Source organism: Podarcis tiliguerta, assembly GCF_965153285.1.
Source record: "Podarcis tiliguerta genome assembly, chromosome: 2".
Lineage (NCBI taxonomy): Eukaryota > Metazoa > Chordata > Lepidosauria > Squamata > Lacertidae > Podarcis > Podarcis tiliguerta.
In genome coordinates this window covers 69,055,678-69,070,593 of record NC_139535.1, presented here as the reverse complement: position 1 = coordinate 69,070,593, position 14,916 = coordinate 69,055,678, and the positions used below count along the sequence as shown (strand labels likewise).

The window sequence follows — 14,916 nt, the reverse complement described above, 5'->3', positions numbered from 1 at the left end:
ACAGTACAATAAAATGACTACTTGGATATATACATTGATATAAAAATGTGAGTGGTCATAAAAAGTACTCCAGTTCCACACTGATTTTCCTAGCAACTGACATTCTGCTGCAGATGTTCAGCCTCTTTCTGTCTTATCCATCTCAGATTTTCATGGACATGTACCTATAGAATACTGGAACAATGTAGGCCTTCCGTACATTCACTCCCTCTCCAATACTTCTCATCTGACTCTTCAATTTTTTTGTGTAACCCCCCCCCCCTTTCAGAGCAAAAAAGGGAAGTGGAAGACTTGCAGATGATTTAAAAAACCTCTTCCTACTTCCCTTTTAATTCACTGATATTGGGGTCTTAAAAGGGAAATGGGAGGGGGTTTGCAAAAAACCTTTGCAATTCTCTTCCTTCCCAGCTTAAGATTGGATTTCAAGGGATTTTATAAAGTGGGCAGCCTGCTCACCTGTCAGGTTTTGCTTGTAAGATCCTGATAAAGATCTGGCCCATGGAGCCAAAAAGGGAGGGGGAGGTTGAGACCAAAATTTGACACCCACCCACCCCTTCATGCCCCTTAATCAAGACACTGCATTTTGGGAAGGAGGTGTGAGGGCTCTGGCAGGGTCCTAGAGCCCACCCATCTTCTGAAAGCTGGGAAAGAGCTAACTAGGCTTTGGGAAAGGGGGGGGGGCTGTAGAACCCTATTGGAGCCCTCATGAATCCTTTCCAAAGCCCAGCACCTCGCTTACCTGGCTTTGGGAAGGCAGTACAAGGGCTGCAGGGGCAAGGGGTGTCCCCACACGTTAGACCATCCTGATGTACATGGATAGGATAGATAAGTCCATTTGTTTCTTCTCTTCCCCAACCCAACAAGTGCATGTTAGAAATTAAATGTTCATAATTATAAAGGTGTTGTGCTTTGTTTGCAAATACAGGGCAGCACAATTATCTCTGTGCTGGAAGAAATGACTGCATTATTGACAAAATCCGGAGAAAAAACTGCCCAGCTTGCCGCTATCGGAAATGTCTTCAAGCTGGCATGAACCTGGAAGGTAACTTGAAATGTTTTAAAGCTGAAACCTAGAAAATCCTTCATTTTTGCATATATAAAAGATGGAAAGCCTCTTTGCACATTACTCATATGAAGATGTCCCAAATATAGAAAAGGACAGTGGGGACACGTTGCATCCGATGCCACACATCTTTTTCCTGGCCTTTCCTATGATGTGCAGCTGTGATGGCAGCCTGTACCCATAGACTCAAAAATCCATGCCTAATATGTGAACATCAGGGGTGGGGGAAGCTGCATGATGTTGAGTGCAGGACTGGTGGCCTAGTCCCTCTGCTTCATTCTACACATTGATCCCATCACTGGAATAATGCATGAAGTGGGTTAGTGTAAGTTTCAATAGTGGGAGTCGTCCCTACTCACAATTCAATAGTCAATAGTAACAAAAACTAATCCATTCAAAACTATGTATTATAATAAAGATTACAAACTCAAATAGAGATTATAAACTCTAACAGAGATTACAAACTCAAAGAGATATGTATAACACAATAATTCGTTACAAAGATTTTCTCTTTTTCACTCGACAATAATGTTGATCCTTATAATTTATCAGCTTGCAGATGGAGACTCAGTTTCAATCATAGAGCAGAAGTCAGAAGTCAATTATTGATTGGACACCAGGACAGGGCTCTGTTTCGATGTCTTCACCTTCGTTAGCAAATTTTTAAGTTTGTAAGTTTGAAGACTTTCGGATAGATATATCCTGTTATTTTCTATATATCAATATATAACAGGATATATTTATCTGAAAATCTTCAAACTTTCAAACTTCAAACTTAAAAATTAGCTGATGAAGGTGAATACATTGAAACATGGCCCTGTTCCTGTCCTATTGACTATTCAATTCTGAGTAGGGACCACTCCCACTATTGAAACTTGCATTGGCCTGAGTTCTTGGTGTGCTTTTTTCTTGGTATATTTAATAACAAAGACTCCAACTTATTTAAGTGGGTTAGTGGCAATATATGCAGTTGTTTAATGTTTTCTGAATAACTATTTATCACTGTATATGTTTAACATATGCACGTCTTTCTTGGCAGAACTTAGATATTTCTTTCAACATGCATTTCCAATCTTTCCCAGACTCTCACAAGAACTGTATTTTGCACTGAAGTGTTACTGTAGTATGATTCGTATGCATGCTAATCTCTTTTTTCCGTTTCTCTTCTTTTTGTTTTCACTTTCCGATTTCACGTATTTGTGCACTCCTTTTTTCAGTAAATACTGTGGTTGGGAAAACCCCACACTTTGAGTGTACAACAGCTTGAATGTAAATCAGGAAGAAACAAAAATGTTGACTCATCGGGCGGTATTCTATACCAGTTCTACTCAGAGTTACTCATTGAAGTTAATCAACACCACTAACTTCTGTTCACTAATTTCAGTGGGTCTACTCTGAGTAGCACCTGGTTGAGTGCAACAATATGAAACTTTTAAAGTATGGATAGGTGATAACATTCAGTAATACTGTATGGCAAATTCATAATGAGCAAATTCACATGTTTGGTCCTTTCTGGCTGAGGAGAGGTAACGGTTGCAGGCTTGTCATTGCAGTCCAGGAAGTCTTGTAGTAGCAATGTTAGTAGTGTTTGGCAGAATGAAGACTTCCAGTTGTGTGATAGGAAAACTGGCCTGGCCTTACTATTAGATAGAGTGCAGGTGCTGCTCAGGTGCTGCATTGCTGGCGTTGGACTAGATGATCCCCGGGGTCCCTTCGAACCCAGCAGTTCTGTAATTTCGAGCTCAGTAGTTAGGGAGACAAACCAGCCTGCGTTGTGATCTGTCTCTGCTGCTCCATGTGGCATTATATTTAGGAGCAAAGACATTTTTCATCCCCCCCCCCACATTCAAACTTTGTAAACATTGCTATTTATTACAGCAATTTCATAATAATGCTGTGACGATATAATTCTAGAGGCCCCTGAAATATGATGTGTTTCGATTATTTTAAGCCCTTATGTCTAACAATAGAATGTCTTTACCAGAAACTTAATTTAGAGGCGGTATGTTTTAGGCCTTTGCAGATAACAAATTTAATTGGACAAACAACTAAAATACTTGGCTGCTTGTGCTTTTGTATACGTTTTTGTCTCTGTCTTACAAAACATCTAAATCTCTGTCTTACAAAATATCTAAGGAAGGGCAATCCAGAGTGTGGATGCTATCACCAAGAAGACCCACTTCCACGTTGTCACCAAATGGCAATTTGGTGGTTGTGGAACAACCAGCAGAGTCTCCTTGGAAGATCAACTTGGTCTGTACTGGGGAAGGCAGTCTACCTAGGTATAATAGTCCCAAGTTGTTTAGTACTTTAAATGTCAACCACATCACCTCGATCTCAGTAGGTAATAGGCAGCCAATAGCTAATAACACAACTAATGATTTTGTATGTTATTGCATGTATGTGTCTCCAAAAACACCTCTAATTGCGTGCTAACTCAGGTATGGAGTAGGCAAGGTCACTGGTAAGCTCACAAGTGCCTCCATGATTTACATTTGCTGTGATTTCTGTAACGGCAGCTGCTGCCAAAAGCACTGCTGCAGTTGGAGGCATCAAGTGTATAGCACCACATGGAAGCACTGCTGCATGCACGTGATCTGGCCCTTTGCTATCTTTTCAAAGTCCTAGTTGGCTAAGTGCTTTACAGCTCTTTGCTACTCATTGAATTGTGAAGTTGGAAGGGACCAGTATTAACTTTATAATTGCTGTTCATTATCTGGTACTCTATTTTGTCCATTTTTGTAATTCCACTGTAAGATAGATTTTATATACAGTATTGCAAAATTTTCAGGATATATGGTTCATATAAGTAAAAAAGTATGCAGGCAGCATAGATACTGTGGAAATGTGAATAAAAACAGTATATGGAGAAGTGTATTTTAAGCAGTTTATCAGGCATATGTATTCCATAGTTTAATTATAATGGCAAGCAGTTGTCAGAAAAAAATATCTTTTTTGGTCCAGCTGTAGAAGAAACAACAAAAAAAAAATCCTAGCTATGGTGATTCATGTCTAGTAATGCATTCTATGATTCTATGTGCATGTAGGCATAATTCCATGGTGTATATGTAGTTTTGTTCGTCCATTGCCAAGTTCTGTTGTCTTGGTTTTAGTGCAATGCAAAGGCCTCATTGAAACCATTCCATTCCAAAGCTGTAAATGGAATAAGTTTTTTAGTCATTTCCCCCAGGTGCACTATTGCTTTCTCTTCCTTTTCACATTTAATCCAAGGTTTCATTTTCTGTTCATACAAATAAAACCATAAAGGAAGGGCAGGAAATTTCTGTGGCCCCCAACTCCTCTCTGTTCCAGCAAGCATGGCCAACGTTTGGGGATGATGAGAGTTGTCATTCCAACAAGATTAGGAGGCCACAGGATTCCCTGCCATAAGGAGTCTATTGTATGCCTGCAGCATAGAAGATTGCATTGATTGTGTTAGCAATGCTTTCTGGTTTTATTTTTTAATGTTGACTTTATTTTCTTAAAAATTTCTAGCACGAAAGACAAAGAAAAAGATAAAAGGAATCCAGCAATCTAGTGCGGCTGCAGGAAGAGAGACTGCAGAAAGTCCCACAAATAAGGCTGTTGTTCCTGCCTCCCTGCCACAGCTAACGCCTACTCTGGTTTCCCTACTGGAAGTCATTGAACCAGAAGTGATGTTTTCAGGCTATGACAGCACAGTACCAGACACAACTTGGCGTATTATGTCCACTCTCAATATGCTAGGAGGAAGGCAAGTGGTTGCTGCTGTGAAATGGGCAAAGGCAATACCAGGTTTGTATATGTATTACATGAATATAGACTATACTTCCTTAATGTAAGTGTGTTTTGTAAGGCCACATTCTGCTCCTAACCATGGTAGGCCTGGATGATGAATCAGTACATTGCCCAGGACCGGTATGAGGACCAATATACCCAGTGGTATATTGTGGGTGAAGCCGCTTCTGCTGCCGAGTCTCTCTGCTGTCAGCGCCCAGTGTGAGAGGGAGGAACAAGCCACAGTGGGTCTCTGCAGCAGCAGTGATTTCACCTGCAACATGCTGCCAGGTGAATCAGCCATTGCGCTCTGGCCGTCATGCAGCTTGTTCTTCCCTCAGCTGCCCATGCAGGTAGGCAGCTCCTTTAAACTTCTCTACTTAATGACTGCCTGCCCCTGAATGGAGAATTTTAAAGGAGCTCCAGCTCGCGCAAGCTGGAGGCAAGGTTGGGGCTCCGTTACACTTGAGGGAGCTCTGCGAACGGAGGCTCCCTCCATCTTGGGGCAAGCAGGAGAAAGAAGCCTCCGGCCTGCGCGGGTGGGGCCCCCAGCTGAACAGCACAAACAAGCGGAGTTGTCCCTGCCCGTGAGGCACTGGGGTGAAAGTGCCTCCGCTCCCATGGCGAGAGCTGCAGCAATTTCACCCTGTGCATTGCGGGCCGGGGCCAAGCAGCATAGTTCACAATCGTGGTTTATCACCAGATTGTGATGTTGAAAACCAAACATTGTCCAGCCCTAAATCACGGGCTTCTTATCTTCCACCATAGAGAAAGGTTCGGTTTCCTGGTTTCCATTTTGTAACAGCATACAGTGGTACCTCAGGTTAAGTACTTAATTTGTTCTGGAGGTCCGTTCTTAACTTGAAACTGTTCTTAACCTAAAGCACCACTTTAGCTAATGAGGCCTCCTGCTGCCGCCGCACCGCCGCAGCACGATTTCTGTTCTCATCGTGAAGCAAAGTTCTTAACCAAAGGTAATATTTCTGGGTTAGCGGAGTCTGTAACCTGAAGCGTATGTAACCCAAGGTACCTACCTCCAAAATGACGCAGAGATAAATTATTCCCTTACTGTTAATTGTTGTGGGTTGCCATGAAAGGAAAAAAATGAAACAAGAACTAATACTAGGATTGGAAAGTCTCATCAACTTCTTCCCTGGCAGGGAAAAGATTAAACACTCTTTTCCTTAATGTTCCTTTTCCAGTGGAAATCGCCTCTTCCAAAGAGCATTATACAAAGGAGAGAGCTTGGTTACATTTCACTGCAGTATATCAACTGCAATTTGCATATTTGTAGATATTAATATGTCTCTTATTAACATTTATTGCTATTTAGCATTACTATTTCATAAAACTATTTTGAATTTTATGTCCCTTTACTGAATTTTTGGTGCATTTTGACTCTGGACCCTTTTAAGAAGTCATTCTGAACTTTAAGATTCAAAATAACACTTTGGACAAGCAGTACTTTAATTACAACAGGAAATGTGCTAGATCTTGTACCTTTTATTTCCAATCAGGTTTCAGAAACTTGCATCTGGATGACCAAATGACACTTCTGCAGTATTCGTGGATGTTTCTGATGGCTTTTGCCCTAGGATGGAGATCATATAAACAGGCTAATGGAAGTTTATTGTGTTTTGCACCAGATTTGATCATCAATGAGTAAGTAGTATTCGAGTCCTTTTCCCTGTGTTTCTAAAGCTTGGCTACACTTCTAGAAATGTGTTCTTATAACTTAGGTGCACAATTAGTACTATAATTCTGTATAAAGACTTAGCTTATAAAAAAACAATTCCTTATTTATTTTTGAATTTGAATATTTCAGTAACTTGTACTGCTTATAGAACAGTAGAAATGAAGGTATTAAAAAAATCTCTTTGGTCTTTTACTTTAATAATGCATAACTACATCTGTCTGTTGAAAATGATAACACCACAGTGGTGTTCTTCCTGTGCAACATAAGTTGGCAGGATGAGAGCCACTGTGGTGCAATAGTTAGGAAGTGTCATACTATGACAAGGGGCACCCATGTTCAATTCAGCATGAAGCTCATAAGGAGACCCTAATGTGCATATGTTAGTTGACAACCTAATTTGGCTAAATTTAAATTACCAGAAGCAAGCCAAAGGTGAGGTGGGGAATGATGAGTAGGGTTGATTAGGTTTGTTTTGCATCGTGATGGTGTCCACAGCAGGATGGTAGTAGTCGGGGGGGGGGGGGCACAAAATATGTTAGAGATGTCTCCCAGTAAAATAGTTGTTAGAATATATGCACAATCCATCTCCACTTTATGATGCTTTGAATATATTAACAAGGTTACTTTTGTGAGTACTAGGGTTAGGCCACAATTCAATTGATTGGTCAAATATATCTATTAGAGTGCCTGTCTACTATTAATAAATATTCAACTAAGCAAAGAATATATTTAGATTTGTTTGTTACTGTTTAGGCTTTTCTTTTGCTCGTTATAGCAGTATGCTATTTGGGTACCCTGCATTTCACTATTAGATGAAATAACTGGTGCTATTTCTGGTCCTATGCACAGTTGTGCTGAGAATCCAAAATGGGGGAGGGTAGGCAGATAGTAGAACAAAGGATAATACAGGCGGGTTGAAATGGCATAACATTGACCTTTTACTGAAATTATACAAATTGATAAAGGCTGAAGGCCACAGAGGATACACTCCTCTGGAGACTAATTTCACTCTTTCCCTTTGACCTGTGAGATTTTTCCACAGACTCCGCTTCTCACATTCTAAAACAACCATCTTTCATAGTGCATGTTTAATTCTAATTTTGAAATGCTCTAGCTTACTGACACCACAATAATAATAGTTCCATTATCATACCTCTATATTTGTCTTAACATTATTTGTTGACAACTATGAACTGATATTGTCTGGCTACGTTGACCTTGTTTTTGCATATGTGAATCCTTTTGTCATAATAAGTTAAGAGCATTAAATGTTCCTTCCACTCAAATAAACTCTTCCCTTCAGATGCCCTTTGCAGACAGTGTTTCACATAATAAATGGTGACACTTCTAATACATGTGATACTGTAGCACAGAATCCTAGTAACACAGTAATGGTATTTGCATGGCACTGTAACATTGCACAACTGAAAAAAGCTCTGAAACAATAAGTAACTAAGTGCTAAATTTTAACACATCTGTTATTTCTGTATTTTGTGTGAGAACAGTCTGTATACTGTATTTTTCGCTCCATAGGGCGCACCGGCCCATAGGACGCACCAAGTTTGTTGGGGGGGAAATAAAGGAAAAAAAATTTATCCCCCCCCCCCAGGCGCTTGTGGGGCCAGCAGCGGGGAGAAGCGCTCTTCTCCCCACCGCCTGCTTTCAGACCAGGTCCGGGGACAGCGGGAAGACGCGCTGCGCCTCCCAGCTGTCCCCGGAGCTTGCGGGGCAGGCAGCGGGGAGAAGCGCTCTTCTCCCCACCGCCTGCCTTCAGACCAGGTCCGGGGACAGCGGGAAGACGCGCTGCGCCTCCCAGCTGTCCCCGGAGCTTGCGGGGCAGGCAGCGGGGAGAAGCCCTCTTCTCCCCACCGCCTGCCTTCAGACCAGGTCCGGGGACAGCGGGAAGATGCGCTGCGCCTCCCAGCTGTCCCCGGAGCTTGCGGGGCAGGCAGCGGGGAGAAGCGCGCGTCTCCCCGCCGTCAGCCTCCAAACCACATCGCATGCAGACCAGGTCTGGGGACAGCGGGAAGACGCGCTGCGCCTCCCTGCTGTCCCCGGAGCTTGCGGGGCAGGCAGCGGGGAGAAGCACGCGTCTCCCCGCCGTCAGCCTCCAAACCACATCGGGAGACAGCGGGATGGCGGCGTTCCGCCTCCCCGCTGTCCCCCGACCTTGTGGGGCTGGCGCTGGGGTTCTCCTGAAGTCTGGAGAGCGAGAGGGGTCGGTGCGCACCAACCCCTCTCACTCTCCAGGGTTCAGCGAAAGCCTGCATTCACTCCATAGGACGCACACACATTTTCCCTTCATTTTTGGAGGGGAAAAAGTGCGTCCTATGGAGCGAAAAATACGGTATTTATTCCTCAAAAGCAAGCCTTTTTACATTTTTGTAACATTTCTGATGGTGGTAGATGTTTTCTGCAGCAGGGCCAGAATAGTCAGTTGTGGGATGTTCTCACCACTTTCTGTAGACACTTGGTGCAGTTTCATGAAAAAATTACGTACTGTAACAACATAGGTAGATTCAGTTTACGGCAAACCTCGATGCCCTACAAGGATCTTGATGAACAGAACTTGACCTGGCTGTTAAAAAAAAAAAAAAAAAAAGGCTTTCTCAAGTGTTGTGTTATTCTAGTCACCCAAATAGAAAACTTGTATCAAATTCTATTGAGCAACTACAAAAAGGATGGACTATGATCTCATCCTTAATGACTTTGTTCCTCCCTGAAGAAGCCTGTCTTGCATGTTGACCTACTGCACTGTAATCTTCATTACTTGCTTTAGTGGACAAATAATTTCTTCTACTGTGAGGCTTCTTCTCTTTTGCTACAGTGCATTTTGACTGTTTTATCCTTCATTAACCCAATCTTGACCTGAAAGAAACAATGCATCAGATTGAAATTGTTTGCGTCAAAAATAGTGGCTTAGTATAACCACCTGTATACTTTGAAATATGAAACACAGTATCTGGAAATTCTATATCAGTCGCTGTATTGAATGCAAACAGTGATTTAAAAAACAAACCTGAGTGATAAATTTATCATAGTTAAATTTATTGTTTTTTATTCTGTTATGTGGATTGAGAAGGAAGCTGAAAAAGTAGCTTACTGAGATATACTGTGCTTTTCCTGATTCTGATTATTGATGCTGAGGTTTTCTGGTTAACCCACCATATATGTGAGGGCGATCTGGCTGTGACATCTGTCACCCCATTGATCACCAGCGTTGATTTGGCTGGCTAGGCAGGTGTCCCCTTCCATATATAGGAACATAGGAAACTGCCTATACCAATCAAAATGGTTTTATTTATTTCTATTATTATTAAAATTGTATACCGCCCTATACCTGCAGGTCTCAGGGCAGTTCACAGGATAAACTTCATAACTTAGATGGCATTTAAATAAAGCATATAAGTTAATATAAACCCTCCACAGAAGATTGATGCCTGTATGAAATGAGCTCTTCAGATCATAGTGTAATAAATAATGGATTTTTGTCCTTGCAATCTCGAAGTAGAAGTCTCTTAGCCACCATAAGAGCTAACACAATCCACTTTTTCTGCCTACCCATTAATGCTACAGGGATATAGTTTTAAAGTACACGATCATCTGCAAATACCAAGGATTTCACTGGTATAAAATTGATAAGGGTAGCAACTTCAAACAAAAAGGAATATATTATACTACAAAAACACATAAAAGGTTAAATAACAGGAAGTATCGTAATATGGGAGGGCATTTATTTATCTATAAATGAATGCTTCAAAAAATACCCACCACCTTTCATTAACATTATTTCCAAGAAAATACTGCTGCAGCCTTTTAGTCAGCATCTACATTTACAAGAGACTATGAGGTGCTGCTTACCCAGCTGACAGGAAACTGCATGCAGAGAGACTGTAGTCTTAGCCAGCTCCATTTGCCTGTGCTGTTTTGCTGACTCCACACACATAGTCCTTGTTATGCAGCTTGATGGATATCTATGCACTTCTAGTTCTCTGAAGTAAAGGTCTAGGAATAAGTGAGAAACGGAGAGATACATGAATTAAAGGTTCGCCACTTTTAGTCTCATTTAATGAGGTTAAATGAAGCATCTGATAAGTGAAGTTGTGAGAAATATAGGTGCTTCTCAGAGTAGTTTGTGTATTACGGGAGGGTATCTGCCTTTTCAGACTTTCACTATAATGGGAATGCAGAACAGATGTATTGGCACTAGTTCAGGCGTATGGCTGGCACTTCCACTTGAGCTTGGGAGGAGGGACAGACCTCTGTGGAAGAAGTAATCTAGTTTCCCAGTAATTTTTACTCCTTGGAATGCTGCTCATTTCCCTGAATATTTGAGCATTTCAATTTTCTTAACGTCAGTGTACCGGTTTAAGGTATAAATTGCACAATGAAAATGTGGCTATTTCTGAACTCCTAATTCCTGTATCAGTCCATAATGTCTTGCTTTAATCAGTCATGGATGCAATATCAGAGCTTATCTCCCAGCCAAGTATTGTTTGCTAAAATCCCTTAACAGAGAAACAGGAAATACAAGTTGGTAGGCTACTGTATCTTATGAGACTTGCAAGTGGCATGTAGTACAGCCTGACTTGCATAAATTCTGTATTGCACAATATAAATTTCCATTAGTGATGGTGTAAATCTTTTCCACCTCCCATTTGCTAATTTAATTTCACACCTATGGATAACTGTTAGTTAACCAATAAGTTTACTAATGGAAATTATCTATGACCTCTCATCTATTAAGCAAAAAATAATTTCAGGTAATTTATCTAGCAAAATAATAATACACAGGGCTTTATATAACCTCTTCTACCAAAAAAGCTGTAGCCCTCATAAACTAAAATGACTCAAGGAGCCTGCATAGTAGCCATCCGTCTCAGTTCATTAGGTAGGGGAACCTGGAGAATGACCTCTGATGAGGCATTGCAGAAGTAGCTTTGCCCCAACTCATTTAGGTTATTAAACGTTAAAACCAGCACTTTGAATTGGAACTGGAAACTGACTACAAGGTACTACAGATGATCAAGCACTGGTATGATATAATTATATTTATAGGGTCCCATTCATTCATTCATTCATTCACTCACTCACTCATTCATTTTTTTACTACTACTTCATTTATATGCCGCCCATCTGACTGGGTTGCCTGAACAACTCTGGGCAGCTCCCCATCCATAACTTAGTCAACCTGTTTTGGACCAACTGAAGCTTCCAGACTGTTTTGGAGGGTAGATCTGTGCAGAATGCATTGCAGTAATCTGAGTGGTAGGTTACCAACCTATGGCTATAGCAAGTTAGCTGAAGCAGATGTAAGGCAATTATAGAATGAAAAATTGGACCACCAAGATTATATTTATGTTCTGAATAGATAGCTCTGCTTAGGAACCCATAGTCTAAGCTATTCAAAAATAAATATACATACTCAGAATAGGAGCAAGTGTATTCACATAACATATACCACAGGGAGGAAGTGGGAATTGTAATTGCGGCGTAGTTATAATGTAATTACACTGCAGATTTGCTGTAGCACCATATCATTACTAATTATTCATTTTCCTAGAAGAGAAGGTTAGCTGTAGGAATGTTACTCACTGTTCATGCTTATTTTATATAATTCTCACTTGTGCACTTTAAGGCCACAGTTACAAGTAGTCCCTATTCCCAGTGCTCCTTAATTGCACAGTGCAGCTATTTAGCACAATTTAATGGTCAATATCAACTGGTTAGGAAACATTGGTTGATGAAACTTAACAATAATCAAACACTTCTCCAAATTCAAAGTACTCATTAAAACAAAAGCTACCCATTAAATTTAGCTGCCAGCTTTCCCCAAGCTGATGTCCTCCCCATATTTTGCGCTTCAGATCCCATCGTCCATGACTATTGGCCATGCTTGCTGAAGCTGCTGAAAGTTTGGGAGAGCCAAAGATCTGGAGACCATCAGATCTCTGGAGACCATCCCTCTGGAAACTCATAAGATGGCCATGAAGGAAATAGGCTTTTCATGTTGGTTGTCCCTAGCATCTGATAATTTATTTTATTGGAGATATGCTTGTTCTGCTTTTTGAGAAAATCCTTCACAAAGCATCTTACATATTTCATAAAAGTTTTTCTTAAAAAAGCAGCTGTTAAGTGTGGTCTAGTGGATAAAGTGCAGGATTAGGACCCGGTATAGCAGTTTTCAAATCTGTAATCAGCCATGAAGCTTACTGGGTGAACTTGGGTATAACTGACTTCCGGTGTTATGTATGCCAGCTGGAGCTTCTTGCAGTCAATAATACATAAAATTAGAATAAACAGTAACATTAAAATAACCAGCAGAACACAGAAATGATTTGACCCTACCCCAGTTAACTACCATCAATCCATATCCTCACCCATCTGGTGGGTGCTGAAGCAGGCCTTCTGAACTAGATTTTAAGATATAGACACTACTACATGGGTGCAGGCGGTTCTTTGAATAATATTGAACTAAGCTGTTTGGGGCTTTAAATATATCAATGAACACTTTGCATTGAGTTTAGAAACACAGTTCAGCACAAAGAACACTAGAGCAGTGCGACATATGTTGGACCAGTAGTTGGAACTTTTGGAAAGGGATTTTTTTTGTGGATTTTATGTTTAGGGCTCAGATGGAACCTTCAGCAAATTACTTCTTCCTCTGCTTTTAGTGTTGACTGATTTGATTTTAAAAGATTGCCTAAAGGTGGAAAGGCAGGATATCATTCAAGGTGGTTTGCAAACATAATGCCATTTACAAGAGACTCTGCAAGGTCCAGCTCCCTGCACCTGGTGTTTGTTCAGGTTCTGGCAGCCTTGGGGCAAATAGCAAGTCCTCCTCAAACCAAATCTGAGAGCAGAGCCAGAAAATGTGCCCAGGATCAGGAGGTCATAGCAGCTCCTGTCACATTCTTCTTCCTACAAATGTGGGGTCACAGAGTCAAAGGATTTTGGAGTTGCAAGGGATCTAGTCCAACCCCCTGCAATGCAGGTATATGCAGCTGTACCATACACAGATTGAATAAGCAACATTGCTGTTATCAGCACCATGCTCCAAACAGCTGACCTAAGCTGAAATAAGTAACTGCCCAAGATTACTAAATAAGTTCAATGCAAGTTACTTGTCTCCATCTACTCCAGCAGTCTATTTCCAATAGTGGCCAGAAAATTGGCTCTGGGCAGCTTACAAGCAAGGCATTATGGCAGTTGATGTCACTGGCACCTGGTATTCATAGGTGTGCTGTCTCTGAACAAAGAGGTTCTATTTAGCCATTGTGGCTGATAGGATCTTCAATGGTCTGAGCAGCTTTGGGTGGATTGAACCAAGGAAAGGTATAGTGGGAACAGTTTAACAGGGATGGATATCACCCCCATGTTTTGAAAGTGCTAGTACCTCTCCCTGTTCATTTGTATTGGGGAGGAGTTATACTACTCTCACATAAAGTGTGTACTGCATGATAATTGTGGCAAGTAATGATACAGGATTCTAAAATTGCAGGCTTTCAAAGCATCTAAAATATGACCTACAGCTTAGCACATCTTGAGTCTCAAAGCTACGCCCCACATCCTCTTCAAGCAGAAACATATCACAGGGTGTGGGCCTTTCTGCTAGCTACACCCTGTTGCCAAAGTGCAAAAGGGATATAAATTTGAAAATAGAAAAAAGCAATATTAATTCAACAAACGCAGTTCTAAAATTGAACTGATCTTGCTGTTTTCTTAGCCATTAAAAAATATCAGTATTTTATCAGTAAATACCAGTATATAAAATATCCCGCCCAAACATTTAATAAGGTGAAATAAAGTCCTAAGAATTGGCTTAAACTCTAAAGACAAAGGAGAGACGCTTACATTAGTAACCTACCTTCCTTTGTGGCCAGTCTGGAAATTCAAATATCTTCTCAACAGGCTAGTAGATCAGGGAAAGCGCTAATAAACTGGCTTCCTTCCTTCAATGCCATCCCCAATCCCATGGATTATCAGAGAAGGAGTAGAGGGTTTTGTTCCTCCTCTGCCAACCCACTCTGTCATCGGTATGGAATTCCTTCCTGGTCATCTATGGCTACAAGTCTAGTTGTTGTTTTTATTGTGTTGCCTTGTTAATAACTTATGCCTAGACGATTTGTAAATAATGGAATACAGTCATACCTTATGCGCCACTGCAGGTTGCGAACGTGCATCCCGCATGGAACACGTTCGCAACCCGAGCGTCCACTGTATAGGAGAATCCATAAGTCCAATAAGTTTTAAAAGGAAAAGATTGTATACTTATACAGCAGAAAGGTCAGAAGGGAAATTCTGTAAATATCTATTTTACCCTTCATGATAAAATACCATTTTACTATTATGAGTAAACCTTTCACAATAATATTAAAACTGCAGTTTATTTAAAGGCGTT

The 14,916-nt window shown here is 40.9% G+C and overlaps 1 protein-coding gene across 3 annotated transcripts in view; it reads left to right on the top strand.

The window, feature by feature from the left end:
- NR3C1 (nuclear receptor subfamily 3 group C member 1) overlaps positions 1–14,916 on the top strand; it is a 51,662-nt gene that overhangs the window by 28,392 nt on the left and 8,354 nt on the right. For all 3 annotated transcript variants that reach the window (XM_083427086.1, XM_083427085.1, XM_083427087.1), the window contains 3 exons: positions 926–1,042; positions 4,559–4,837; positions 6,337–6,481. In XM_083427086.1, the coding sequence (XP_083283212.1) occupies positions 926–1,042; positions 4,559–4,837; positions 6,337–6,481 (541 nt within the window). The remainder of the gene's footprint in view (positions 1–925; positions 1,043–4,558; positions 4,838–6,336; positions 6,482–14,916) is intronic.